Raw genomic sequence first — 27532 nt, forward strand, 5'->3', positions numbered from 1 at the left:
AATTCTAACAATTTGTTGCGAATGCGTCGGCAGTTAATCACTCTTTACTGTAAGGGGCATTTCTTTGGATAGGGAGTCACATAATCTCAAAAGCTCTTACGTGCAACCCGCATACAGATAGCCTCTAATGTGCACACCTGACCCATTCAGGTGACTCTTTAGTTATCAAAAAAATGGCACAAGTCAAGCAGATCACAGAGTAACTTATCGCAGAACTTTCAAAGTATCTGGTTCATACATTCCACTCGACTTAGAACTGGTGTGTCACCATCAGCTCTGGGGTCAGTGCTTCAAATTGTGAGCTCCGTTAAAACTCTGTGAACATGGGTGATATTCTCAACCTCCTCTGCCAGTCGCTGAGTTATCCAAGTATGGACTCGGTGCGCAGAGGATTGGCATCTTTTGTTTCAATATGCGGCACAAACTGCAGTTCGTTGCTCCCCATTCTCCAGTGGCTGGCGGAATAGCCTCTACATCATGCTGAATCAGGCCCACAGGCATACACACTGACTAAAGCTGGTGTCCTTTCCCATTCTTTACTGCCATTCACCATTATTTGCTACACGCATGAACTGCCGACGGTTAATAGTCCCCTATGCGTTTGGGTCCTCTTGACACAACACACATCAATTTTCCCAACAGGTGAAGTGAATCTCACTGGCTTAGTTTCGGTTTCGGTGGAAGAGAGCACTTTGAACTTGATAGCTATGGGGATGAGTGTAACACCCTGAGTTCTCTTTCATTCCTGTCTTCCATGTATAAATGGTTCAAATGGCTCTGAGAACTATGGGACTTAATATCTGAGGTCATCAGTCCCCTAGACTTATAACTACTTAAACCTAACTAACCTAAGGACAGCACACACATCCATGCCCGAGGCATGATTCGAACCTGCGACCGTAGCAGCAGCGCGGTTCCGGACTGAAGCGCCTAGAACCGCTCGGCCACAACGGCCGGCTTCCATGTATAGGCGCCTAGACCTACCACTGACACGCCACTCATAACCAAGTGGACGAGCAGTGTTCGATCCCATACTTCTTGGAGAGACGACAATGTCCACAGGATAGCATGGAACTCGAGGTACCTTTGGTATCGCTGGTACATGAGGATGATTAGCCACTGATCGCACCCATCTGCAGCATTTTCCAATCACTTTCCAACAGTCAGGGTGATTTACAGTTCATCACTATCGTTAACCCTTCCAACATAGCCATCTGCAGCAATTTAAAATCATTTGCCAATAGCCTGGACGGTTTCCAGCTGCTTACGAAAAGCAACTAACTCTTCCCCTACCCAAGAACAGCATTCGCAGTGGGGTTACATTGTGGCTGGTGCAATATTTTACAGAATAGTAAACAAATAATTTTAAAATAAGCTAGCTGATTTCCGAGATCTTTATACAGGGTGTTACAAAAAGGTACGGCCAAACTTTCAGGAAACATTCTTCACACACAAAGAAAGAAAATATGTTAAGTGGACATGTGTCCGGAAACGCTTAATTTCCATGTTAGAGCTCATTTTAGTTTCGTCAGTATGTACTGTACTTCCTCGATTCACCGCCAGTTGGCCCAGTTGAAGGAAGGTAAAGTTTACTTCGGTGCTTGTGTTGACATGCGACTCATTGATCTACAGTACTAGCATCAAGCACATCAGTACATAGCATCAACAGGTTAGTGTTCATCACGAACGTGGTTTTGCAGTCAGTGCAATGTTTACAAATGCGGAGTTGGCAGATGCCCATTTGATGTATGGATTATCACGGGCAATAGCCGTGGCGCGGTACGTTCGTATCGAGACAGATTTCCAGAACGAAGGTGTCCCGACAGAAAGACGTTCGAAGCAATTGTCGGCGTCTTAGGGAGCACGGAACATTCCAGCCTATGACTCGCGACTGGGGAAGACCTAGAACGACGGGGACACCTGCAATGGACGAGGCAATTCTTCGTGCAGTTGACGATAACCCTAATGTCAGCGTCAGAGAAGTTGCTACTGTACAAGGTAACGTTGACCACGTCACTGTATGGATAGTGCTACGGGAGAACCAGTTGTTTCCGTACCATGTACAGCGTGTGCAGGCACTATCAGCAGCTGATTGGCCTCCACGGGTACACTTCTGCGAATGATTCATCCAACAATGTGTCAATCCTCATTTCAGTGCAAATGTTCTCTTTACGGATGAGGCTTCATTCCAACGTGATCAAATTGTAAATTTTCACAATCAGCATGTGTGGGCTGATGAGAATCCGCACGCAATTGTGCAATCACGCCATCAACACAGATATTCTGTGAACGTTTGGGCAGGCGTTGTTGGTCATGTCTTGATTGGGCCCCATGTTCTTCCACCTACGCTCAATGGAGCACGTTATCATAATTTCATACGGGATACCCTACCTGTGCTCCTAGAACATGTGCCTTTACAAGTACGACACAATATTTGGTTCATGCACCATGGAGCTCCTGCACATTTCAGTCGAAGTGTTGGTACGCTTCTCAACAACAGATTCGGTGACCGATGGATTGGTAGAGGCGGACCAATTCCATGGCCTCCACGCTCTCCTGACCTCAACCCTCTTGACTTTCATTTATGGGGGCATTTGAAAGCTCTTGTCTACGCAACCCCGGTACCAAATGTAGAGACTCTTCGTGCTCGTATTGTGGACGGCTGTGATACAATACGCCATTCTCCAGGGCTGCATCAGCGCATCAGGGACTCCATGCGACTGAGGGTGGATGCATGTATCCTCGCTAACGGAGGACATTTTGAACATTTCCTGTAACAAAGTGTTTGAAGTCACGCTGGTACTTTCTGTTGCTGTGTGTTTCCATTCCATGATTAATGTGATTTGAAGAGAAGTAATAAAATGAGCTCTAACATGGAAAGTAAGCGTTTCCGGACACATGTCCACATAACATATTTTCTTTCTTTGTGTGTGGGGAATGTTTCCTGAAAGATTGGCCGTACCTTTTTGTAACACCCTGTATATGAACTTCGTGTACATGGGCAATGTCAAGCTGCAACTTGATATGGTTTCTGCTTATAACTGTAGCCTACCTAAAGCTGTTATCAGACTGGAGGAATACGTTGATATCCTGACTACAACTGCAGAGAACTTACTAACGCATTTTAGTGTGAACACTCGATTAATTTAAGTCTCGCATTAAATTATTTACCCTGTATACTGAGGTCTTAACACAGCTGATTGAACAGAGAAATTCTGGCTCTGTCGTGGGACAAGAACGACTTCTTCGAGTAATGTAGCTTAAATATATAGATCTGGCTCTCACAGCTGAACGGTCGTGCGTTGCAGACGTGAACTGGGGCTCATCGACACAGGCGCAGTGCTACAACTCTGCGCTGAAGGCGATGCTGGAGCTGAACCACGTGGAGGAGCACGTGAAGAACTTCCGGCCGCAGCTGCTGGTGCTGGCGGGCATGCCCGGCACACGGCCGCCGCTCATCGACTTCGCAGCACTCATCACCAAAGGCATCTCACTGCTTGTCTGTGGACATGTGGTCAGCGTAAGTAGCCGGCAGCGGCGCTCATCACCGAAAGCATCTCGCTGCTCGTCTGCGGACATGTGCTAAGCGTGAAAATCTCACAGCATCGTTAATGAGCATAGGCACCTCGCTGTCCACTGTGGACACTTGCTCAGTGTACATAACCTGCACAGCGCTCATTACCACAGCCATCTCGCTGTTTGTCGGTGGACAGGTCCTCAGTAAATTAGCCCACAGTGGCAATCGTCACTAAAGACATCTCTCTGCCCAACGTGGCTAAGTGCACAGAGTAAGTAACTTGTGTGACCGTTATCGCTGAAGGCATCTTGCTGCTTGCTGTGGACACACGTGCAGTGTAAGTAATATTCCTGCTACTCATCGCCACAGACATCTCACTCCTCAGTGTCGAAAACTGCTTAGCGTAAGTAGCCTGCATCGGCATCTTGGTGCTTCTCTGTGGACACGTGCTTAGCATAAATTGCCTGCAGTGGCGCTCATCACCATAGGCTCTCACTTTTCGTCTGCAGGCACATGCTCATTGCAGAAGTCCTGCATGGTACTCATCACCAAAGGCATCTCACTGGTCATCTGTTTGCACATGCTCAGCGTAAGTAGCTCGCAGTGGCGTTCATCATCTAGGTTATCTCTTTGCATGTCTACAGACATATCCTCAGCGTAAGTAGCCTGCATTGGTGCTCGTCACCAAAGATATCTAACCGTTCATCTGCTGACATGTGCTTAGTGAATGTCTAACGCTGAGTCCAGGCTTAAAGTACAAACCTTTCCATAATATCTTAACGAAGTAAGAATGAGGGCATTGTTGATGGCGATATATATGTCGGATGGAAATGTTTGATTTGGCGCCTTCCTTGATGGCACCTCTCCCTTCCTTGCTCACCTGCAGTCACTATCATATACGTCTACACTCTGCAAGCCACCTTATATTTCATCGTGAAGGATACGTGGCAAGAATGAGTTTGTCTGATTCTTTGGCCAAGGTTATTACGCGAGATGTTTGTGAAAAGATGTAATATGTAGCCTGACTCTTCTTGTAAGAGCAACGCTGCTCTTGCTCACATTATTGGTGTTTGCCGTAGTAGCATTTTGATCACTTAAATCTGTTTGCTCTGCTCACGAAATTTTGGTAGTAAACGACTCCGAGATGCACAACGCCTCTCTGGAAGCGTCTGCAACTAAAGTTTCACGAGCACATTCGTAACGCTCTCGTGCTTACTAAACGATCCTTCGGCGCTATATGCTGCTCTTCTGTGTCTCTCGTTTCCATACTTGCTGAAGGTCTCCAACTCGGAGGCTCACGCCGAGAAAAATACATTTTCGAAAAATCACCTGATTTTGCTAAGGAGGTGTGTCACACCGTCTTACGACGCAAAATTCGCCGTTCCACAGTCGACTATTTCGATTCAATGTGCGATAAACGCGCACGCAGAGATTCGCACTCACTAGCAAAGGCAACTGACAAGAAAGTGTGACAACGCTAACAGGTGCTGCTGAAGACTCGTCAGGACTGCATAGACTTGACAAAGCTTATCAGTCCTTAGTACATTTCCTTGTCAGTTTTCCTTCTATCGGCCGTCCATATTGTGCAGTTATCGTGTGCAGTACAAGCACGGTTCCCTTATCTGATAAGCATTAAATTATTTCTTATTTTGTCACGTTGTCAGGCAATGTAAAAAGCGTGGATCTTGATCACGCAGGTGATGACTGCAATGGAAACGCTGCAGTCACTAAGATGTGACGATTGAGCGGCATTTAAGGAATGAAGGAATATAGGCGTATTGTGTCTGTTACAGGGAAGGCATTCTCAGCGTGTGCACAATGCTCTGTCACGAAAAGCGTACCTGTGGCTGCGCAAGCACAAGATAAAGGCGTTCTTCGACGTCGTGGACAGCGACAACTTCGAGACGGGCACCGAGACGCTGATGCGGACCTCTGGGCTGGGCAAGCTGAGACCCAACACCGTCCTCATGGGGTACAAGGCCGACTGGCAGCACTGCGACCACGACGAGCTCCGCAACTACTTCAACATCATACAGTAAGGAACGCTGCCACACGTCCCACCCACTCTAACACAACACGACAACATTTCCGCCACACCCCAACACTCTAGAGCAAGTCATACTACCGCATGTCCCAGCTCACTGCACATCAGTCAGTAGGAAACACTACCACACGTCACAGTTCTAACTCAATTACTAAGAAAGCCTACCCATTGTCTCAACAACTTCACCATCATACAGTAGGGAGCGTTACCACCCTCCCAGTTACCACAACATTAGACAACTGACAACACTACAACACCGCACAATCACCCTATCATATACTATGGATCACGATCACACGTCTCGACAACTGCAATATCAGACATTAGGCAACGTCACCACATGTATCATCACCTCATCGGCATACATTAGGTGATACTATCATACATGCCAATTACCACAACATCAGACATCAGACAGTACAACCACGCATCCCAATTACGACATCAGACAGTAGGCAACATTACCACAACATCATATAGTAGTTACCATGAGCAACCCTGCCTTGAACTACCACTGATTTTGACCGCCTGTACTATTTAATCCGTGCTCATTTCTCAATTCTGTTTTATATTCACGTAAGGAGAATAGATTACAATCCTATCCCTGTAGTTGATGCTACTCTACCTCAGAATGGAAACCATTTCAATCGTTTCTACATTATAAAATACCTTCTCCAAAACTACAAAAGCGATGTTTTTCCTAATCTGTCCTTCGTTATTAACAGCGTATTGAAATATCTTCTCGAATGCAACCTCATCCGCCCCACACTTCCTCTCTTCCTAATTATACACTCATGCTCATAAATTAAGGATAATGCTGATACATAGTCAAACAACGCTCTGTTGGGCGGTTTGCGGGTTTAAATCACCTCGGGGTATGACAATGCGGTGCATTTGACCTGCGGTCGTCACACGGTGGCCCTGGCAGCAGTCCACATACGCAGAGGTGTGTTGGTACATGTCAGAGTACGGTGCAGCGAGTAAGTGTGCAGACGCTTTCCGACGTGCTAATGGTGACTGTGTGTTGAAAATGGCTCAAAGAACACATATTAATGACGTTATGAGGGGTAGAATACTAGGGCGACTGGAGGCTGGTCAGACGCAGCAGGTCGTAGCACGGGCTCTCCGTGTGCCACAAAGTGTGATCTCAAGATTATGGCAACGATTCCACCAGACAGGAAACGTGTCCAGGCACTGCAGTACGGGACATCCACAGTGTACAACACCACAAGAAGACCGATATCTCACCATCAGTACCCGCAGACGGCCACGGAGTACTGCAGGTAGCCTTGCTCGGACCTTACCGCAGCCACTGGAACAGTTGTCTCCAGACACACAGTCTACATTCGACTGAACAGACATGGTTTATTCGCCCGAAGGCCTGCAAGGCGCATTACACTGACCCCTGGTCACAGGAGAGCCCGTAAAGCCTGGTGTCAAGAACACAATACATGGTCTTTGGAACAGTGGTCCCAGGTTATGTTCACGGACGAGTCCCGGTATAGTCTGAACAGTGATTCTCGCCGGGTTTTCATTTGACGTGAACCAGGAAACATACCAACCCCTTAATGTCCTTGAAAGGGACCTGTATGGAGGTCGTGGTTTGATGGTGTGGGGTGGGATTATGATTGGTGCACGTACACACCTGCATGTCTTTGACAGAGGAATTGTAACAGGTCAGGTGTATCGGGACGTCATTTTGCACCGGTATGTCCGCCTTTTCAGGGGTGCGTTGGGTCCCACCTTCCTCCTAATAGATGATAACGCACGGCCCCACCGAGCTGCCATCGTTGAGGAGTACCTTGAAACAGAAGATATCAGGCGAATGGAGTGGCCTGCCTGTTCTCCAGACCTAAACCCCATCGAGCACGTCTGGGGTGCTCTGGATCGACGTATCGCTACACGTCTTCAAACCCGTGGAACCTTCAGGAGCTCCGACAGGCACTGGTGCAAGAATGGGAGGCTATACCCTAGCAGCTGCTCGACCACTTGATCCATAGTATGCCAGCCCATTGTGCAGCGTGTATACGTGTACGTGGTGATCATATCCCATATTGCTGTCGGGGTACATGAGCAGGAAACAGTGGCGTTTTGTAGCACATGTATTTCGGGACGGTTTTCTCAACTTATCACCAATACCGTGGACTTACAGATCTGTGTCGTGTGTGTTCCCTATGTGCCTATGCTATTAGCGCCAGTTTTGTGTAGTGCCACGTTGTGTGGCACCACATTCTGCAATTATCCTTAATTTATGAGCATGAGTGTACATCCATAGTCTGCAAACCATTGTGAGGTTCAAGGCAGAGTGTACTTCCCATTGTACTATATGTTAGGTTTTCTTCCCTTTTTATTCGCGTATGAAGTATGGGAAAAATTACCACTTAATCGCCTTCTTAGGCAGTCTAACTTGTCCTCTTAGAGACTGGTGTGAAGGGGTCTGTAGCGTACTCCTAGACCGCTCATTTAACATTGGTTCTTGGAGCTTCGTAAGTAGGATTCCGAAAGACCGCGTTTAATAAACTTATCAACTTTTGTCACGTCATTATTTCTCTATGCCTTTGCATCCCCTGGTAGTCTCATTTAATTAGGTCCTGCACACTAGAGAAATATTCGTGGGTGAGTCGAACGAGTATATTGTAAGGAATTTCCATTGTAGATTGACTGCATTATCCCAGTACCTACAAATAAAACAGTCTGTCAATTCCTTTACTGCAGAGGAGTCTATGTGATCATTATTTTGAAGGCTTTAAGCACTGCTCCTTTGACAGCTGAAAGTGCTTCATTTAGCGTCTCTCTCTCTACAGCCATATACTTTGATTTAAACTTAATGGTTTGTAGTTGTTCTTCCTTTAGAACTTTCTATGTAGACTGGTGAGCCAAAGCATTATGATCACCTGCTGAATAGCTTGTTTCCCTGTCTTTGGAACGACATATATCTCTGATTCTGCGTATCAGGGATCTGACAACTTGCTGGTAGGTTTGTAGAGGTACACTATGTGATCAAAAATATCCGGACACCTGGCTGAAAGTGACTTATAAGTTCGTGGTGCCCTCCATCCGTAATGCTGGAATTCAATATGGTGTTGGCCCACCCTTAGCCTCTATGGCAGCTTCCACTCTCGCTGGCATACGTTCAATCAGGTGTTGGAAGGTTTCTTGGGGAATGACAGCCCATTCTTCACGGAGTGCTGCACTGAGGAGAGGTATCGATGTCGGTCTGTGAGGCCTGGCAGGAACGTCCCACAGGTGTTCTAAAGGATTCAGGTCAGAACTCTGTGCAGGCCAGTCCATTACAGGTATGTTATTTTCGTGTAACCACTTCGCCACAGGCCGTGCACTATGAACAGGTGCTCGATCGCATTGAAAGATGCAATCGCGATCCCCGATATGCTCTTCAACAGTGGGAAGCAAGAAGGTGCTTAAAACATCAATGTAGGCATGTGCTGTGATAGTGCCACGCAAAACAACAAAGGGTGCAAGCCCTCTCCATGAAAAACACGATCACACCATAACACCACCGCCTCCGAATTTTACTGTTGCCACTACACACGCCGGCAGATGACGTTCACAGGACATTCGGCGTACCCACACCCTGTCATCGGATGGCTACATTGTGTACCGTGATTCGTGACTCCACACAATGTTTTTCCACTGTTCAATTGTCCAGTGTTTATACTCCTTACATCAAGTGAGGTGTCGTTTAGCATTTACCAGCGTGATGCGTGGCTTATGAGCAGCCGCTTGACCATGAAATCCGTTTTCTCACCTCCAGCCTAACTGTCAGAATACTTGCAGTAGATCCTGATGCAGTTTGAAATTCCTGTGTGATAGTCTGGATAGATGTCTGCCTGTTACACATTACGACTCTCTTCAACTGCCGGCGGTCTCATGGTTCAAATGGCTCTGAGCACTATGGGACTTAACTTCTGAGCTCATCAGTCCCCTAGAACTTAGAACTATCTAAACCTAACTAACCTAAGGACATCACATACATCCATGCCCGAGGCAGGATTCGAGCCTGCGACCGTAGCGGTCGTGCGGTTCCAGACTGTAGCGCCTAGAACCGTTCGGCCACATCGGCGGTCTCTGTCAGTCAACAGGCGAGGTCGGCCTGTACGCTTTTGTGCTGTACGTGTCCCTTCTCGTTTCCACTTCACTATTACATCGGAAAAAGTGGACCTATGGATGTACAGGAGTGCGGAAATCTCGCGTACAGACGTATGACACAAGTGATACCCAATCGCCTGACCACGTTCGCAGTCCGTGAGTTCCGTGGAGCGCCCCATCCTGCTCTCTCACGATGTCTAATGACTACTGAGGTCACTGATATGGAGTACCTGGCGGTAGATGGCAGCACAGTGCACCTAATATAAAAAAACGTACGTTTTTGGTGGTGTCCTGATACTTTTGATCACATAGTGTATGTGGCATTACATGTATACGCTTAGGTCATGTAATTTGCGTAAATAACGGGCGCCCAGTTTACGTGCGAGCTAATGGTGCCCGGGTCGCCCAGACGTCAACGTGAGTTCACTATAATTCTCCGAGACACAGACAATTATACTGCTGAAAGATGATATCGTCGTCGGGGAAACCATCAAGAATGAAGGGATGCAAGTGGTTCGCAGCTGTCAGCGTGTGTTCGGTTACTACCCCACGTCCCATCCAAGCACAGGGGAATATCTCCCATAGCGTAATACTGCTCCCACCAGCCTGCATCCTTGGCGCGCTACACATTTTGAGCCGACGTTCATATCGATGACGGCATGTGTAGAGGAGACAAGCGACCTAGTGTAGCAAAAACTTGATTCACTCGAGATACCGACACGTTTCCATTGATCGACGGTCCAATCCCGATGGTCCTGTGCTCACTGCAATTGTAGTAACTGACCATGTCGTTGGCTCAACATGTGAAAACATAGGGGTAGTCTGCTGCGGAGCTCCATGTTCAACAATGTACGATGAGCGGTGTGCTCCGAAACACTTGTGCGTGCACCAGCAATGTGCTCTTTCGTCATAGATGCCACAGATCACCATTATACCACTTTACAGAGCAGATAAGTCACCGAACCCCATCTTAGTGAAGAGTCGTAGACGTCCAAGCATTTAGCGCTAGTGGTAAATTTCCTGTTCTACCCTTTTCGTAGGTGCTAGCGACAGTGGCACCTGAACATTCGACAAGCTTCGCCGTTTTCGAGACACTTGTTCACAGACTCTGCGTAGTAATAATCTGCCATTGTCAAAGTCGCTTATCGCGATGGATTTTCCCATTCGCAGGTCATAACTTCGCTAGGGTGATTTTCCGCCCGTTTCTGCTCCGCTTAAATACTTTTGTTGCCATGTCACGTGGCCGTAACTCCATCAGACGGCATCCAACGTCGCGGTGGGCAGTGCTCATAATGTTTTGGCTTATCAGCGTATATACTGTGTACCGTGGAGGACCCCCCTCATCACGATCTGTTGTACTAGATGCTTGTCTATCCAGTGCTTGGTCAAGTGTTCTTCTAAGCTTACTCCAGGCTAAATGTTTCGAGTTACTCCTTGGATATGATATTACTGCTTCTTTTAGCTTGTTTTAGCTGTTTTTTATACTTTGGAAATCATTCTCACCACAGCTGCATCAGCATCACTGGTTCCAGTTTCAATGTGATCATCCTGAGGGACCAGTTCTATTTGTTGCCTGTTGCCAATAGAATTGGATTTGTAACTGTTTTGAGTAGTTTTGTTAGAAGGTACGAGTATTTAGTATTGTTTCACATAATGCCTTGTCATGCCCAGAATTTACAAAACTGTAATTATACCAGTCGAGTGTTGGATGACTAAAATCTCCTCAAATAATGGCAGTGTTAAAAAGAAACGTTTGTTTTAGTGAGCTGAGGTTTTATCTGCCCTTTTCGACTGCATCCGGAGGTGCGTTTACTGATAGATAGAAGGATCCAGTTATAAATTTCTACACACATTTGTAGTGAATCGTGCCCAAACGACATCGTATGGAGAAACAGTTTCAATCTCAGCGAATTTGTGTTTCTTATCTAAAATCAAACTGGTCCCCTCCAAACCTACTACAATTTTCCCTTCCTAAGCATAACAATTTCAGTCTTTCGACGTCTTGTGGAACTTCTCGAGATACATGAATTTCGTTCACGAGCTTGTGTGGCTGTTACTGTGTCCATCGGCCTGATACCCATAAGAGTTCTGCTGGTATTTTACGAATATTTGTTCCGAATTCGTGCTAAGTTTATTAATTCGAAAATAAATACTGCATCGCCCCCATCATCAGCTTCTACCGTATGCTCATTTACAGTTGGTTAATTCCTTCTGGACCACTATAAATATTCTTCAAGTATTGTTTGCATCTTCTGGAATTATTCTTACTTTCATTATTCATTTACGTTTATCTACCATCATTCTGATTCTCGTTCTTTACTCTCTAAAGTAACTGTTAATTAGATTTTATTACATATTATTTACATTACAGTAGTTCAATTAGATATCTATTTCTTGGCATATATCCAGTAATTCTTATTTTAATTTTCTACGTTTCTGCTTAATTTCCATGCTGAGTGACCCATGTTGTTGCTGTTCTCTTTCGACTGCAGTGCATTTTCATTGATCTGCTGCTTTTCTGCCTTCTTCAATATGCTGTAGTCACCTAATTTTTAAAATCATTCCATCGATTTTCCATATCAGTTTCTGCTTGAACTGTCAATATTTCTTTTGTCAACCTTTCTACAAAGGCAGTCTCAGTTTGTAGTTTCATCAACTTTTCTAGGTTCCAACATTTCAGATACTTTCTCTTTAGTTTCTTGAATTTTAAATAGAATTCATTTGTTATAAGTTACGGTGAGTATCAGTATCAGCACACTGGTTCATGAATCTTTGTTTTACAAAATAATAATCAATCTGGTATTGCCCTTGATCCCCTGCAATCTTCCATGTATATTTCCTTGTAAGGACGTTTTAGAAAAATGTGTTCGCAACAAACATCAAAGATTTCAGTTAATTTTCCTCTCTTTCACATTAATTGCCGAAACCACTGCATTCCTGCCTCTCATTTTGATTAAGTCCTCCCATTATGATTAAATTCTCATTCTCTTTTGTATATATTATCTTACATTTGCAGTTGTTATGACATCCACATCTGTGGATAGCTTGTATTATTGTGTTATTATGGAAACTGTCGTATATTCATTCAATCCCACCGTCAATGTTTCTTTCTCTTTGTTACAGATAATCCTTTACTTCGTTTCAAAATCACCTACTCGTTATTATTTTTACTCCTGCTGTACCTACTATGAATAATTCTATGAACCCCACTCAGCATATCCCCAACACTGCTTACTGATTCTTGAACCAGCTTCTGCGTCCTTTCCATTTGTCCCTTTAGATTTTTCTAGTTCACCACACTGCTTTACCATATTAACATTCCATGTTCCCATCCTGTTTAGTACTATCGAGCGAAGTCTCACTGTAGTAAAGTAACGGACATATATTCGACTGGGAGGGGGCGGGGGGGCGGTGGTTCAGATCCCCCTCCGGCCATCCAGGTATAGGATCCACATGATTTTCCTAAATCACTTAAGGTAAATTCCAGAATGGTTCCTTTGAAAGAGCTCAGCCGATTTCACTCCACATCCTCCGCCAAAAACAAGTTTGTGCTCCGTCTCTAATGACAAGACCTTAAGTTGTCTTCTTTCCTTCTAATTAGTACACTCTTCATACCTTACACTTCCTCCTTAGTAGTCTTTTTGAAATATCCTTCTACATCAATACACATACTTTGCAAACAACTGCACAGTGCTGATCTAAATATTTTACGCAAAAAAATGAAACGTCATAAAGTTTTTAATTGAGGACTCCTTGTAAGAGAGAAAGGTACTAAGCTAATTTCCCACTGCCTTTCGCATCACTGTACAATGGCCGTTCACGTCGCCCCTTCCACGCCTGCATCTAGCACTGTAGTTTCCATACCCCTCTCCTCGATTTCTGTATATTGCTGCCTTCCTCTAGGATGAAGTTTCTATGTGTTCCAACAGAGAGGATTGGTGCTTCTGCCTGAATCCACAGCCAAGAGTCTCATGGTAATTCTTGCAAGATGCCCTCGCAAGACATTACCAGCCGGACCTGTTTTTACCAAGGCTTTTTTAATCAGATGTGACTATTCCATCACTCCCACCCTTTATTCTGGCTTAAGTGACGTCTGCATTTGTGATCTGCGCTCATTATTATCTAGTATTATTTACCCTTCATATGTCGAGTAGTACATATTACGACTATATGAGTTACAAAAATCAAATTCTGTTGTTGACATGAGAACCGCTCATGTTCTGTGAATGCCTAGCTAATGTCATAGTACCATCGCAATATGGACATGTCTAATATGCAGAGTCTTGCCGTCATCAAAGAAGTGTTTCGTTTCAGGTGGGATAGCTATCATGATGTTTTCTGTTTCATGTCTCCTTTCCATGATGCACTCAAACTGTTGAGGGGAGGGTGCAAACTGAAAGAGATCTGCATGGCCACTAAGGTCAGAGACAAGTGATTCTTCATAAATCCAAATGCCCCTATAGTACTCCTAAGGAACTGACATACTGTCCCTCCAACGACACTAAGAGATGACTTTTCCTGCACCCAACTAGATCTTGCTAATGGGACATTAATGAAAAAGGAAAAAAATACAACATTCAATATTTGTAACTATGTACCATATCAGGTTTCTAATCTAGATATTCAGCTTCATCTCTCCCATCCTATATGATTATTTAGGTCATCGTCTTTGCCATGTATTGATAACAATTGATAACAAGGTATCGTGAATCAAGTCCCAATATGGCACGCTCTTATACACTCCTGGAAATTGAAATAAGAACACCGTGAATTCATTGTCCCAGGAAGGGGAAACTTTATTGACACATTCCTGGGGTCAGATACATCACATGATCACACTGACAGAACCACAGGCACATAGACACAGGCAACAGAGCATGCACAATGTCGGCACTAGTACAGTGTATATCCACCTTTCGCAGCAATGCACGCTGCTATTCTCCCATGGAGACGATCGTAGAGATGCTGGATGTAGTCCTGTGGAACGGCTTGCCATGCCATTTCCACCTGGCGTCTCAGTTGGACCAGCGTTCGTGCTGGACGTGCAGACCGCGTGAGACGACGCTTCATCCAGTCCCAAACATGCTCAATGGGGGACAGATCCGGAGATCTTGCTGGCCAGGGTAGTTGACTTACACCTTCTAGAGCACGTTGGGTGGCACGGGATACATGCGGACGTGCATTGTCCTGTTGGAACAGCAAGTTCCCTTGCCGGTCTAGGAATGGTAGAACGATGGGTTCGATGACGGTTTGGATGTACCGTGCACTATTCAGTGTCCCCTCGACGATCACCAGTGGTGTACGGCCAGTGTAGGAGATCGCTCCCCACACCATGATGCCGGGTGTTGGCCCTGTGTGCCTCGGTCGTATGCAGTCCTGATTGTGGCGCTCACCTGCACGGCGCCAAACACGCATACGACCATCATTGGCACCAAGGCAGAAGCGACTCTCATCGCTGAAGACGACACGTCTCCATTCGTCCCTCCATTCACGCCTGTCGCGACACCACTGGAGGCGGGCTGCACGATGTTGGGGCGTGAGCGGAAGACGGCCTAACGGTGTGCGGGACCGTAGCCCAGCTTCATGGAGACGGTTGCGAATGGTCCTCGCCGATACCCCAGGAGCAACAGTGTCCCTAATTTGCTGGGAAGTGGCGGTGCGGTCCCCTACGCCACTGCGTAGGATCCTACGGTCTTGGCGTGCATCCGTGCGTCGCTGCGGTCCGGTCCCAGGTCGACGGGCACGTGCACCTTCCGCCGACCACTGGCGACAACATCGATGTACTGTGGAGACCTCACGCCCCACGTGTTGAGCAATTCGGCGGTACGTCCACCCGGCCTCCCGCATGGCCACTATACGCCCTCGCTCAAAGTCCGTCAACTGCACATACGGTTCACGTCCACGCTGTCGCGGCATGCTACCAGTGTTAAAGACTGCGATGGAGCTCCGTATGGCACGGCAAACTGGCTGACACTGACGGCGGCGGTGCACAAATGCTGCGCAGCTAGCGCCATTCGACGGCCAACACCGCGGTTCCTGGTGTGTCCGCTGTGCCGTGCGTGTGATCATTGCTTGTACAGCCCTCTCGTAGTGTCCGGAGCAAGTATGGTGGGTCTGACACACCGGTGTCAATGTGTTCTTTTTTCCATTTCCAGGAGTGTATCTTCTCATTGGCTCCAGACTGAAGACTTCCTTGCGTAGTCTCTCCTACATCTTGCTACATACTCTTTGATGAACGCCCTCTCTAATTAATCGTACGTAGTACACGACTCCATCATTTCCGTCACCTACAATGCACGTTCCCCTGTACATACACCGACTCGTAACTTATTTTCTGCTTATAATTCCAGTACTGTGACAGGATATCCTTAAATCCCTTTATAAAGGCTACGAGGCTTACACATTTGTTATCTGACACAAAAGGCTGAAACTGTCTATGCTTCAGGAGTTTTTCTTTCATGATCTTATCAGCATAGATATTCATAAGTACTATGAACCAAAACAAGAAAATAAGTCCAGTAAAGGTGGGTCCCAAACTGCATACCGTAAGAGCTATAAACACTTGTTCATTTTTCCTAATGTGAGACACATCTCTTCTACTGGCGAGGTGTTCATAGGTCTTAAGATATACGTTTTGGAGCCCATGTTTACTAGGCAGTTTTTTCTTGTTTTGGTCCATACTACCTCCTCCCAAAATACCGACAGCAAAGAGCTTGCAGAAGAAGAGATTTTTTTTCACTGAATCGAAGGCGAAGAAGTGCTCATAGCTCTTAAGATATGCGTTTTAGAGCCCACGTTTACTAGACTTTTTTGCTTCGAACGATCGTCCCTGTCAAAGCCCTGAACACTCTACGTAATAAACTACCAAAAGTAGTAACAGCCGGGATAACTATGCACACTGATGAGCCAAAACATTATTACCATCCGATTATTAGCTTGTTTGTCATCTTGGAACACAATTCGGCAGTACTGCCTACCTGGTATAGCAAGAAACTTGATTCCTCCGACCAGACGTTATCCTTCCATTGATCCGTGGTTAAATCTCGACGATACCGTGCTCATTGCAGTCGTAATTGGCGATGTCATAGGGTCTACATGGGAACACGTAAAGGTCGTATGCTTGGTTTCCTATGTTCAGCAGTGTTCGGTGTCGGTATGCTCCAAAACACTCGTGCCTACACCAGCATGTTCGGGCGTGCGCGCATTTGTCGTCAGATCTGCCACGGGTTGCAGACTACCGTGCCTTACAGATTCGGCAAGCCTCCAACCTCCAAGTTCTTTGATGAGGTGTTACCGTCAACAGGCTTATCGTCTAATCGTGATTTCATTGTCGCTTAACCACTTTGCATGAATCCCCGGGACAGTAGCACGAGAACACAGAAGTGGCTTCACCATTTCTGAGATGTCGTTTCCAGGCGCCAGGCTATCAAAATTTGACCGTTGTCGGAGTTGCTTATGTCACTGCATTTTCTCATTTGCTGGCCGTGTCGTCACTGGAATGATTCACATTCGTCTTTGCTCCGCGTATGCCACCAGGCGGCATTCAGTCTCGCAGTGAGCAGTGGTGCTAATGTTTTGTCTCATCAGCGTATTATGTAACACCAATTAGGCTTCAGTAATAAGTTCTCTGTAGTGTACCTAAATCCCATTCGCAGACGAAAGTAGGTGCTCGGCGTTAGGATTTTATCTTCACCTGTAACCACTTTTTTTAAATTTTTTGTTTTAAGTATTTTTGTTGTGAAACACACTCTGAGTGACGTTTACTGTCATGTTCTTCTCCAACAGCAACGCCCTGGACAGATACCTCGCTGTAGGCATATTGAGACTCGACGGAGGCCTGGATTACTCGAGGGTTCTGCAGGACGACGAGTTCGTTCCAATATCTAAACTGGACAAAAAGGACGAAGAGGAGAAGCTTAGGAGAAATCAGTCAGCTTGTCAACTTACACAAGGTAAATATGACATCACGTCATCTGTGTGTATCGTTTCATCGTAAATCTGATACTGTAGCCCCTGTAGTGCTGTAGCTCAGACTTCTCTGCATATCAGTGAAAACCGATCGCTATTTTTACCGTATACAAAAAGTGCTTCTTTTAATTGTCAACTAAAGGAGATGCGAAATCATAGCAACATTTCCTGTACGTATATAATACTGCATTGTCATCTATAATACGACTTAATTCTACAGAGATAGTCATAGTCTCCTATCCATATAGGTGACAATGGACAAGAGGCCATTATAAAGACTGTTTGGAACCAGAAAAATATCCAATAACTACGTTTGATTCTCGCCGTGTAGACGGCATCATGCTCATCCTCCTCCAGATATCTAATTGATCAGTCTTCAGTTTAGATCCTCAGCTGGCTGCTACTTCTCAACTGTATCATCGTCACCCTGTAGGTTCGTCTTTCGTTATATTAAAAAAAAATAATAAATCTCAAGCGGACAAATATGGTGATCTTAGAAACCATGGAACATTATTGTATTTGGGAAGATATCCTCGCCGATCAGTTTTTAACTTTTCTACTTGTTTATTTTTCGTGAACTGAATAAACTAGAAACCTTACAAGTTTCCCCACACTAAGCATTGTCGTGCCATTACGTGGAAAATAGGCATTGTGAAGTTATGGAGACTGTTCATTGTGGATCCAAATAAGAGACGATTACGTCCCAAAATACCAACAATAAGTCCAGTTCACTATGCTCGGTTCTTCATTTACGAAACTGCAGAGGCGCTAGACTCCCTGTTACTGGCCTTCCCACCATATTGTAATATTGAAGGTGTGCAAAAGAGATATGTAAACTTTGTCGCTGTTAATATCCGACCACTCACGATCTCTATAAAAGAAATGTGGTTAATTTAACAGTAAATCGTTTTTTAGATAAACAGACATTTCAAAAAATGTATCAGATTACATTGCTTTACGTTAGCATTCTGCCAGGATTATTGCCTTATCTGTAGGTTACAGTAAGTCAGTCAAGACGACATGCACCGGTTTTTTTGAGAGCAGTTTCAAATGTCTAACACCGACTGAATCCTTTCACATTCACACAGAGTATTTACTTCTTCTAAAATAACCCAGTTATCCAACTGTCATGGATGTGTCCACTTTAAAACTCTGCCTAAGGGCATCCTAACATTAGTCATGACCTGGAGAAATTTCTTCAGCAGGTTTCATCCGTTCATTGACTTTGCTTCAAGTTGTTTAGTTCAAACGAACTTTTCTCCCAGATATGAGCATTCTCCTTGATTGAGGTCGTGATTTGCTCTAAATGGTCCCATGCAGTGAATGCTTACTGCCTTTCAGGTACTCTATAAATTTCTTTGTCAATACAGACTTTCTTGATGATGTTCACATGTGCAGTTCCTGCTAAGAGGTAAAGTTTTTCGGTGAATCTTCTTCCCCTTATCAAATTTGCACGATAGAGCCATTTATATTGCTTGAACGGACACAGGAATTACTCCATCCATTTCCTGTCAATGCTACAATCTAACCCTACAGTGGATTTTCAGAATGCTTTTAATACAGTAAATCTTCGAGGTGCTATGTGGGACGTGCCCGAAGGTTCAGTTGTGTAAAGAGTTCCTCGCTATTGGCAATGATATGGTACTGGTTACGAGGCACAATCCGAAACATAGCTCTGATACCCAGGAAGCTTCCATACTGGTTGTCTAACGTCTAACAGTTGCTGCGACAGTCGTCAATCCTTTGCAATTATTCCGGAATTTCACAACATCTCTCACTCGAGATCACCTCACTATAAACGACAATATCGTCTGTTAACACCTACCTTCTGTCACATGTACATTCTTATACAGGGTGTCCCAGGAATGAGCTCACAAACTTAAATGGGTTATAGAAGGTGTCTTGAGGAACAAACCGAGGATAGGAACCCGTGTCTGGAAACGTCACCCAACGACGCTACAGAACGTCGAAGTTACTGGAGCCGGCGTCTGCCACTAGGCCATTCTTCGGTAGTAAGCGTGGCTTTGAACACTGGCGGACCATGGGCGGAACATCTCCCAACGTTGTCTGTTATTCAGAGATCGCGACTGATTGTCACTTTTGCCAGGGGAGATGATGAAGCCACCTGCTACATAGAAAGCACTTGTCTCCAGTGAATGTAATGCTCTGTTACGTCGGTGGATGACAGTTTCGGACACGTGTTTTCATGTGTAATTTATTCCTCTCCTGTATTTTGAAAAACACTGGAGATTTTAAAGGGTTCCAGGAGAAAAATACCCTGTAGATGGGAACCTGTGTCTGAAACCGTCATTTACTGTGGCATCAGAATATTGCAACCATAGGAAACATGGTCTTTCTAGGTTGCAGCTAGCTGTATCTTCTCCACTGGTGATCGTGGCAATCACTCATGATCACTGAATAACAAACAACATTACGAGATGTCCCGCCTGCTCTCGGTCAGCGTACGAAGTCACGTTTGCTGCTGCATGGGTGGCCTAGTGCCAGGCGCCGGAGCCTATAACTTCGACACTCTGTAGCGTTGTTGGATGACGTTTCCTATCCTAGATTTGTTGCTCAACACACCTTCTACAACCCGTCGCGTCATTTCTGATACACCCTGTATAAATTTCAAACGAAGTGTTGAAAGTGTGACTAAAAGCAGGGATAAGCCAATAGAATACGTCCTGAGCTTCAAGGGATAGGTATTTGGTAGCGGGGAGGAGTGTGTGAGATAACATGTGTAAAGAGAAACCAAGACTTGACCACAGGAAGCAGGTTCAGATGAAACTTCCTGGCAGTTTAAAACTGAGATTCGAACTCTGGACTTTTGCCTTTTGCAAATAATTGTTCTACCAGCCGAGATGCCCAAGCACGACTCACGACCCGTCCTCGGAGCTTTACTTCCGATAGTACGTCATCGCCTTGTAGAGCACTTATTCACAAAGACAAAGGGTCTGAGGTCGAGTTTCGGTCCAGTCTGCCAAAAAGTTTCATATCAGCGTACATTCCGCTGCATAGTGGTTTAAACGGGTATGTGGGTTGAGGTAGCTACGTTGAGACTTCCACTGAATAAGTTAGCTATGCGAGACCAGTCTTCTGACTTAAATTACAATCATGATCTTCTGTTACAGCAGTTGTTATCAGCAAATTATATAATGCATAATGCATCACTTTTTTCAGACGAAGTAAGACATTGTTAGACCACCATTTAAGAAGTATATTCTGTCAGATATTAATAACCATAAACCTGCTACATTATTCGTTACCTTCTCAACAGCTTTGAAAAAGGGTAATTGGCCAAGAATGGTCGAAAATATCTGCAAATTCCAGATTTTGAGTCTACCGCAATTTGGATTCCAGCAGGATTCCGCCACAGAATAGACCATCAACAGTTTCACCGACTGTATGTCAAAATATTCGAATGGTATCGCCTACTAGTATCTATGTCAGGGGCGGGCAGGAATCCTGCACGTGTGCGGTGCACTTGCACGCGTGCAGTTAACAGGTGTTCTGCGTGCACACAGGGGCAAGCTGGCCACCCGCTTACCTCCCCTCCCCACCATACCTTCTGTCCGCTCCTTCCTCTGTAATGCGTTTTGTTTTTCTAGCTTGCTTTATTGAATGATGGAATAAGGTTAGCAGGAGTGCTTGAAATAAGTCATGGTTTGAAAGAGAACCTATTAACTACGATACGTTTTATTTAATTATCACAGGTGGAGCTTACAATACGTTTAATATCTGGAACAAAATTTCTGCATACAGACAAACGCAAACAGTTACGTAAATTTTCATCACTTATGTTTGCTCTTAACCGAGGCTTATTAATTCAGCAAATGGTTTTCCAGCTCTCACTATATTAAGCGCAATTTTACAGCTTGCTCGTACCGCTGGGCTATTATTGTTGTCGTCCTGAAAAATTGAAAACAGTGCTCCATAAAATGTTAAATCAGTTAGATGAGAGACATGACGAGAGAAAGTCGCAGATCTCTCGTGACAACGGCAACTAGGACAGATGCATCTAATATCGTCAGGTCGCTCTTCTTAAGCTCAGTCAATTTCCCCATCCGCTCAGAATCCGACAATAAATTGTACTCGTCCTATTGAAATTTATTATAATGGCCTTCAATACTAAACTTCCGCTGACCAGCGAGAATACTGCCACATATTAAACATTTCGAATTTTCACGTCTTTGCACAAAGAAAAAATGATTCTCCCATTACTTTTTAAAAGATAGCAAATCTCCACGTCTCCGTTTTCTTGATTCACTCTGCATTTTCCGGTTCTTGAAATACAACGTTCACTACGTAGTGGCCGCTTCGCATCAACGTCCGCGGCTTAGCCTTGTACTACACTGCCGCAACCTGCCGGCAGTCGCCACTGCCCCATTCGACGATCGCACGCGAGCAGCACACGTACAGCGCAGTGCGCTCACGATCCGCGTGCAACGTTTGCCCGCCCCTGATCTATGTCATTTACGTAAAGCATTCGAATTTGCAAATCACAGTACTACTTCGAAGAAAAGACGTTCAAGGCACAATGGGTAAGCGACTCGCTTCATATCCAAAGCAATGTGCTACGTTAGATACCTTATACAGCCTTCATGATGAATTCTCTTGTCCGTATGCATAAGTTACTACCGGTGTTGCACACAGTTCATTCTTAGGACTGCTCGTGTTCTTGCCATGCACATCTGCATACATACTCCGCAATCCACTATATGGTGCTTGGCGTAAGTACGTTGTATCAAAACTAGTCATTTCCTTTCCTGTTCCACTCGCAAACGGAGCGAGGGGAAAACTACTCGACGGCACCACCTTCCAGTACACCACAGCATCATCAGCAAACAACAGGAGATTGCTGCTCACCCGGTCCGGCAGATCATTTATGTAGACAGAGAATAAGAGGAGTCCTATCGCACTTCCCTGGGGCAGACCTGACGATGTCCTTGTCTCTGATGGAAACGCACCATCGAGGACAACGTACTGGGTGCCATTGCTTGAAAAGCCTTAGAGCCACTTACACATCTGGGAACCTGTTCCGTATGCACCTACTTTCTGTAGCAGTTTACAGTGGGGTATCGTGTCGAACGCTTCTCGGGAAATCTGGAAATATGGAATCTGCCCGTTGTCACTGATCTATGGTTTGCAGAATATATAAATTATCTTCCATTTTAAACTGACAAAGCATAACATAGTGCTCTTTCCTGGTGTAGTAAGAATCATAATAAAGCCTAACAAAATGGCAATAGTAGAAGGAACATCTAATAAAATATTCAGAAAAAATAATGATCAATTCTCAGTATATGGTCTCTCCCTTAACTGAGACAGAAACACAGATAATTTAAATTCAGTTAAGTCTCCATGGTTCTAGGAAACATTCGACAGCTTACGAGATCTGTGAAAAGTGACATAGGCCTCATGACGCCAGAAATATAAATAATACCATGCTGGTGCAGCCAATTTTACGTTGGACAGCACCGTTCAGAAGATGACAGGTGTTTTCGCCTACGGTATCCTGAGAAATCAGCTGTGACAGAACATGCTCTGGTTAACGGACACCGAATTGCATTCGATGAAACATCTACTATTAAACGAACAAATGGTTTTCTGGTATAGCGTTGTAAAAGAAGCGAGCGAGATAAACATATCTGACAATGTCATCAATAAAGATAAGTGTCTGCCGCTAAGCACTGCTTGGAAGCCGGCCGTTAGAAGAATGAAGAAGGTGCAGCAGTCTTGCAGCAAAATCTTACCTTATATGGAGCTGGACTGGGCGCCAGTTACGTCACAGGCGGTAGCGAGGCTACATAAGTGCGGCAGCAGTAACGATACGACAGACACCATCTGACAGTGGCAAAGAAGAACTCGACCGGAGCTCATAGTTTTTAAACCACTGACGCACCTGGAAGCTCGAGAGAATTTTAATAGATAATAGTTCTGTACATATCATCGTCAGCAGCAGCAGAGTACAGGAAAAGGAAAGATGTAAAACTGAATGTTCAAAATTCAAGTGTATGTATACTGATTAAAACTTAACTTGTAAATTTCATGTTATACATCTATCCAAAAGCTTGAGTCCAGTATCATGGTAATTTTGTTGAGCATCCGAAAGCTAGGTTACTTTATGTACTTATATTCGTTAATTTCATACGAAATAATTTTCCGAGACAATGTCACATGTAGATATAAAGCATTCTTTGTGCAGGAATGTTCTCAATGAATAATATCTGGTGTCTCCATTCCAACCTCATGTAGGCAGCTAATTAAATAAAAGAAGCATACTAATAATACCCTCGCAGTACATATACCCTCTTACAAATTTTTTTGTTAAATTTGAAAATAATAGCACCATTCACAAATTTATCACTAGGAACGTAAATAATTTCCACTATCCACAATTTTTTTTACCTTTTTACAGAAAGAAGAATAGTGTGTAACTTTTTTTAATTATAGTTGCTGGCAGATAGTAAAACTTTTAACAACTAACTGAAGTAATTTCTACTTGACAACTCCATCTACTCTGTCGATAAATTTCTGAATAGATAATATTTTATACAGCGTTGTGTTACTTTGTAATTTTTTTGCGGATTAAGGTTATACTAATCATAAATACAACGATAAACGTCAAATAATACCTCTGTAGGAGCTAAATGCCACAATGGAGGATGTCCTCATCTCAGAAGTAGTAGGAATTGTGTGGGAGAAAATTGTAAAGGAAAAAGATTTTGCTGTTTTTAACAGATTAAAAATAAAAACAAATTCTTCCGAAAAAAGATCTTCACAGATTTCTATTGTCAGGTAGGGGATACATGTCTGTCAGAGACTACGTAATGACAGACGACAAAGTAGAGAGAATAGTGAAAACTATAACTAATTTCATTCTTGTCTTGGCTTAAGAAAATCAAGACACGTTCACAGGATTTGTCGACCTAAAAAAAGCGTTACACTATGTAAAATCGTGCAAGATAATCAAAATTTTCAGAAAAATAGATGTAAGTTATGGGAAAATAACGGATAATCTACATTACGTACTAGAACAAAGAGGGAAGAAATAAGAAGCGAAGGCCAAGACCGAAGTACTCGGATTAAAAAGAGTGCAAAACAGGGATGCCATTTTTCAGCCCTACAATTCAATCTACACATCGCAGAATCAATGAGGGAAATAAATGAAAATTTGAAGAGTTGAATTAAAGTTCAGTGTGAAAGACTATCAGTGGTAAGACACACTGCCTACATTACTGTCCTCTATGAAAGGGGGGAAGAATTACATGACTTACTGTATGGAATGAACAATTTCATGACCACAAAATATGGACTGAGAATAAACTGAAGAAAGACGAGAGTAATGAAGAATAACAGAAAAGAGATTAGCGATTAATTTCACGTCAGAGCTGGTGATCACGAAGTAGTCGAAGTGAAGGACTTCTGCTACCTTGGAAGACATATAATAGATGCACCAAGGAGAACATAAAACATAGATTACTAGTACAGACAAAGGGGGCACTCCTGGCCAAAAGAAGTCTACTAACATGAAACATGCCCGCCCGGTTAGCCGTCTAACGCACGGTTTTCGGGATTGGTAAGGAGCGCCCAGTCCCCGGCACGAATCCGCCCGGCGGACATGTGTCCGGTGAGCCGTCCAGTCTGTGGATGGTTTTTAGGCGGTTTTCCATCTGCCTCGGCGAATGCGGGCTGGTTCCCCTTACTCCAACTCAGCTACACTAGGTCAGCGATTGTTGCGCAAACAAGTTCTCCACGTACGCGTACACCACCATTACTCTACCACGCAAACATAGGGGTTACACTCGTCTGGTGTGAGACGTTCCGAAGGGGGGTGGGAGATGGGGGGGCGAACCGCACAATAACCTTCACAAAGTGGTGGGGTGTGGGGCGGCGGAGGTGTGAAGTGGACTGCGGTAGTCGTCGTGGGGTTGTGGACCACTGCGGCTGCGACGGGGACGGAGCCTCTCCATCGTTTCTAGGCCCCCGGTTAACATACAATACAACATCAAACATTGTCTTCCTCGAAGGAAAAAATTTCTGAAAATTTACGTTTGGAACACAGCTCTGTATTGAAGTGAGTCATATGAAAACCAGGAAAGAAGAGAATCGAAGCGTTTGAGATGTAGTGGTACATAAGTATATTGGGAAGGTACATAAATATGTTGAAAATTAGCTGACTAATATGAAATGAGACGTTTCTGCGCAGAATCGATGAGGAAATTAACATCTGGAAAACACTGATAAGAAGTAGGGACAGCTTGATACCACAAGTGTTAAGACAGGATGGAATAACTTCGATGTTGCTAGAGGGATCTGTAGATTGTAAAAACTGTAGGAGAAGATAGAGACTGGAATGTATTCAACGAATAATGGAAGAAGTTGGGCGTAATTGTTACTCTGAGTAGAAGAGGTTGGCACAGGATAGGCAGTCAGGCAGGCGGAATAAAACCAGTCAGAGGATAGACGAACTGCCCTGCATTGCGCCTCATGGTAAGATGTCTAACGTCACATTTGTCAATATTTACAAGCTATATAATCAAGCGGTAGGCTTACTCTTTTTCATATGAAGTGGTAACTGAATTTAACAATGGTTAAATTTATGAAAGTCGAAGGTCCTGACATTTCATCATTCAGTACTTGAATGTCAAGATTAAAGATAGTGAGTTGTTTAGTTACACATATTGTTGCTTATAGAGAAGTGTTGTGGAAAAGTTAGGTACTGTTTTCATATCCATATTATAAGTAGTTGTGTGTAACACTTCCATGATATCCGAATCTTATCGTTTGTTTCCAGTGGTGCCGTAGATCTACAATTACATGTTTGTTTTTTCCTGATATGAAATGCTCTTTCCAATGACACATTTTACCGGCGAATAAGTAACTTCAAAAATTTGAAGATTCTCTCGATTTTTATTCAAAAAATGGTTCAAATGGCTCTGAGCACTATGGGACTTAACATCTGAGGTCATCAGTCCCCTAGAACTTAGAACTACTTAAACCTAACTAACCTAAGGACATCACACACATCCATGCCCGAGGCAGGATTCGACCCTGCGACCGTAGCGGTCGCGCGGTTCCAGACTGAAGCGCCTAGAACCGCTCGGCCACGCTGGCCGGCGACTTTTAATCGATAGATAAAAACAACAGTGCCAACGTTATTGGTCAAATGTGCCCCTCGTTCCATTCAGTCAGCGTCTAGACGTATTCAGGAGTGTAACACTCATCTGATGGGTGGAACGAATGAGAGAAGTGAGATTAGTACGTACGTTGGTGCGACAGCGCCCAGATACCGTTTCCCGGGGCAGAGAGGCGCGAGGGAGGAACAACTGTGCGACTCTTAACCGCGAAAGCTGTATCACGTGTCAACGTGTGTCGCCACACGTCAGCGTTGTAGGTCAGGAGCTGCACACCACTGGCCACTGTGAGCCGGCGCTCCCTACAAAACCCAGTCAGCAACAAAGTCTATCACAGACACGCACAGGGTCATCTCGCGTTGATTGCACGACAAACTTGTACTGACGGATTGGTTGATTCGGGACGATAGCTTCAACAGTAGTGGTAATATACGCGGAAAAGTTCACACTGTTAAATATCCTCCGAATGCCACGGTTCAAAAACTTTGTGACGGCCCCGTTTCCTCGAAGGAGGCAGAGCTGAAAGTTATTTGATAACCCTCAGTCACAAACGGTAGTTCAGTAGAAATGCATGTTTATTCTTTCACAGGTGCCTAACTGCATTAAGGTGCCTAATTGATACCCCTGGGAAAATTACGTTACCAGTAAAAAAGTATGACTGCATCCCTAGATTTAATATCGAGTTACAAGGAAAATGTTCCACTGCTTCGGCGCCTCTAACCGGACAACTGAACAAAAAAAATACGAAGCCAAGAAGCA

The 27532-nt window shown here is 44.5% G+C and overlaps 1 protein-coding gene across 1 annotated transcript in view; it reads left to right on the forward strand.

The window, feature by feature from the left end:
- Nucleotides 1–27532, forward strand: part of LOC126094474 (bumetanide-sensitive sodium-(potassium)-chloride cotransporter-like) — a 618436-nt gene that overhangs the window by 532677 nt on the left and 58227 nt on the right. Inside the window, 4 exon segments of the mRNA XM_049908865.1 lie at nt 3309–3520; nt 5311–5552; nt 17454–17645; nt 22965–22986. Coding sequence (XP_049764822.1) covers nt 3309–3520; nt 5311–5552; nt 17454–17645; nt 22965–22986 — 668 coding nt within the window.

This window comes from Schistocerca cancellata, chromosome 8 (genome assembly GCF_023864275.1).
Source record: "Schistocerca cancellata isolate TAMUIC-IGC-003103 chromosome 8, iqSchCanc2.1, whole genome shotgun sequence".
Taxonomy (NCBI): domain Eukaryota; kingdom Metazoa; phylum Arthropoda; class Insecta; order Orthoptera; family Acrididae; genus Schistocerca; species Schistocerca cancellata.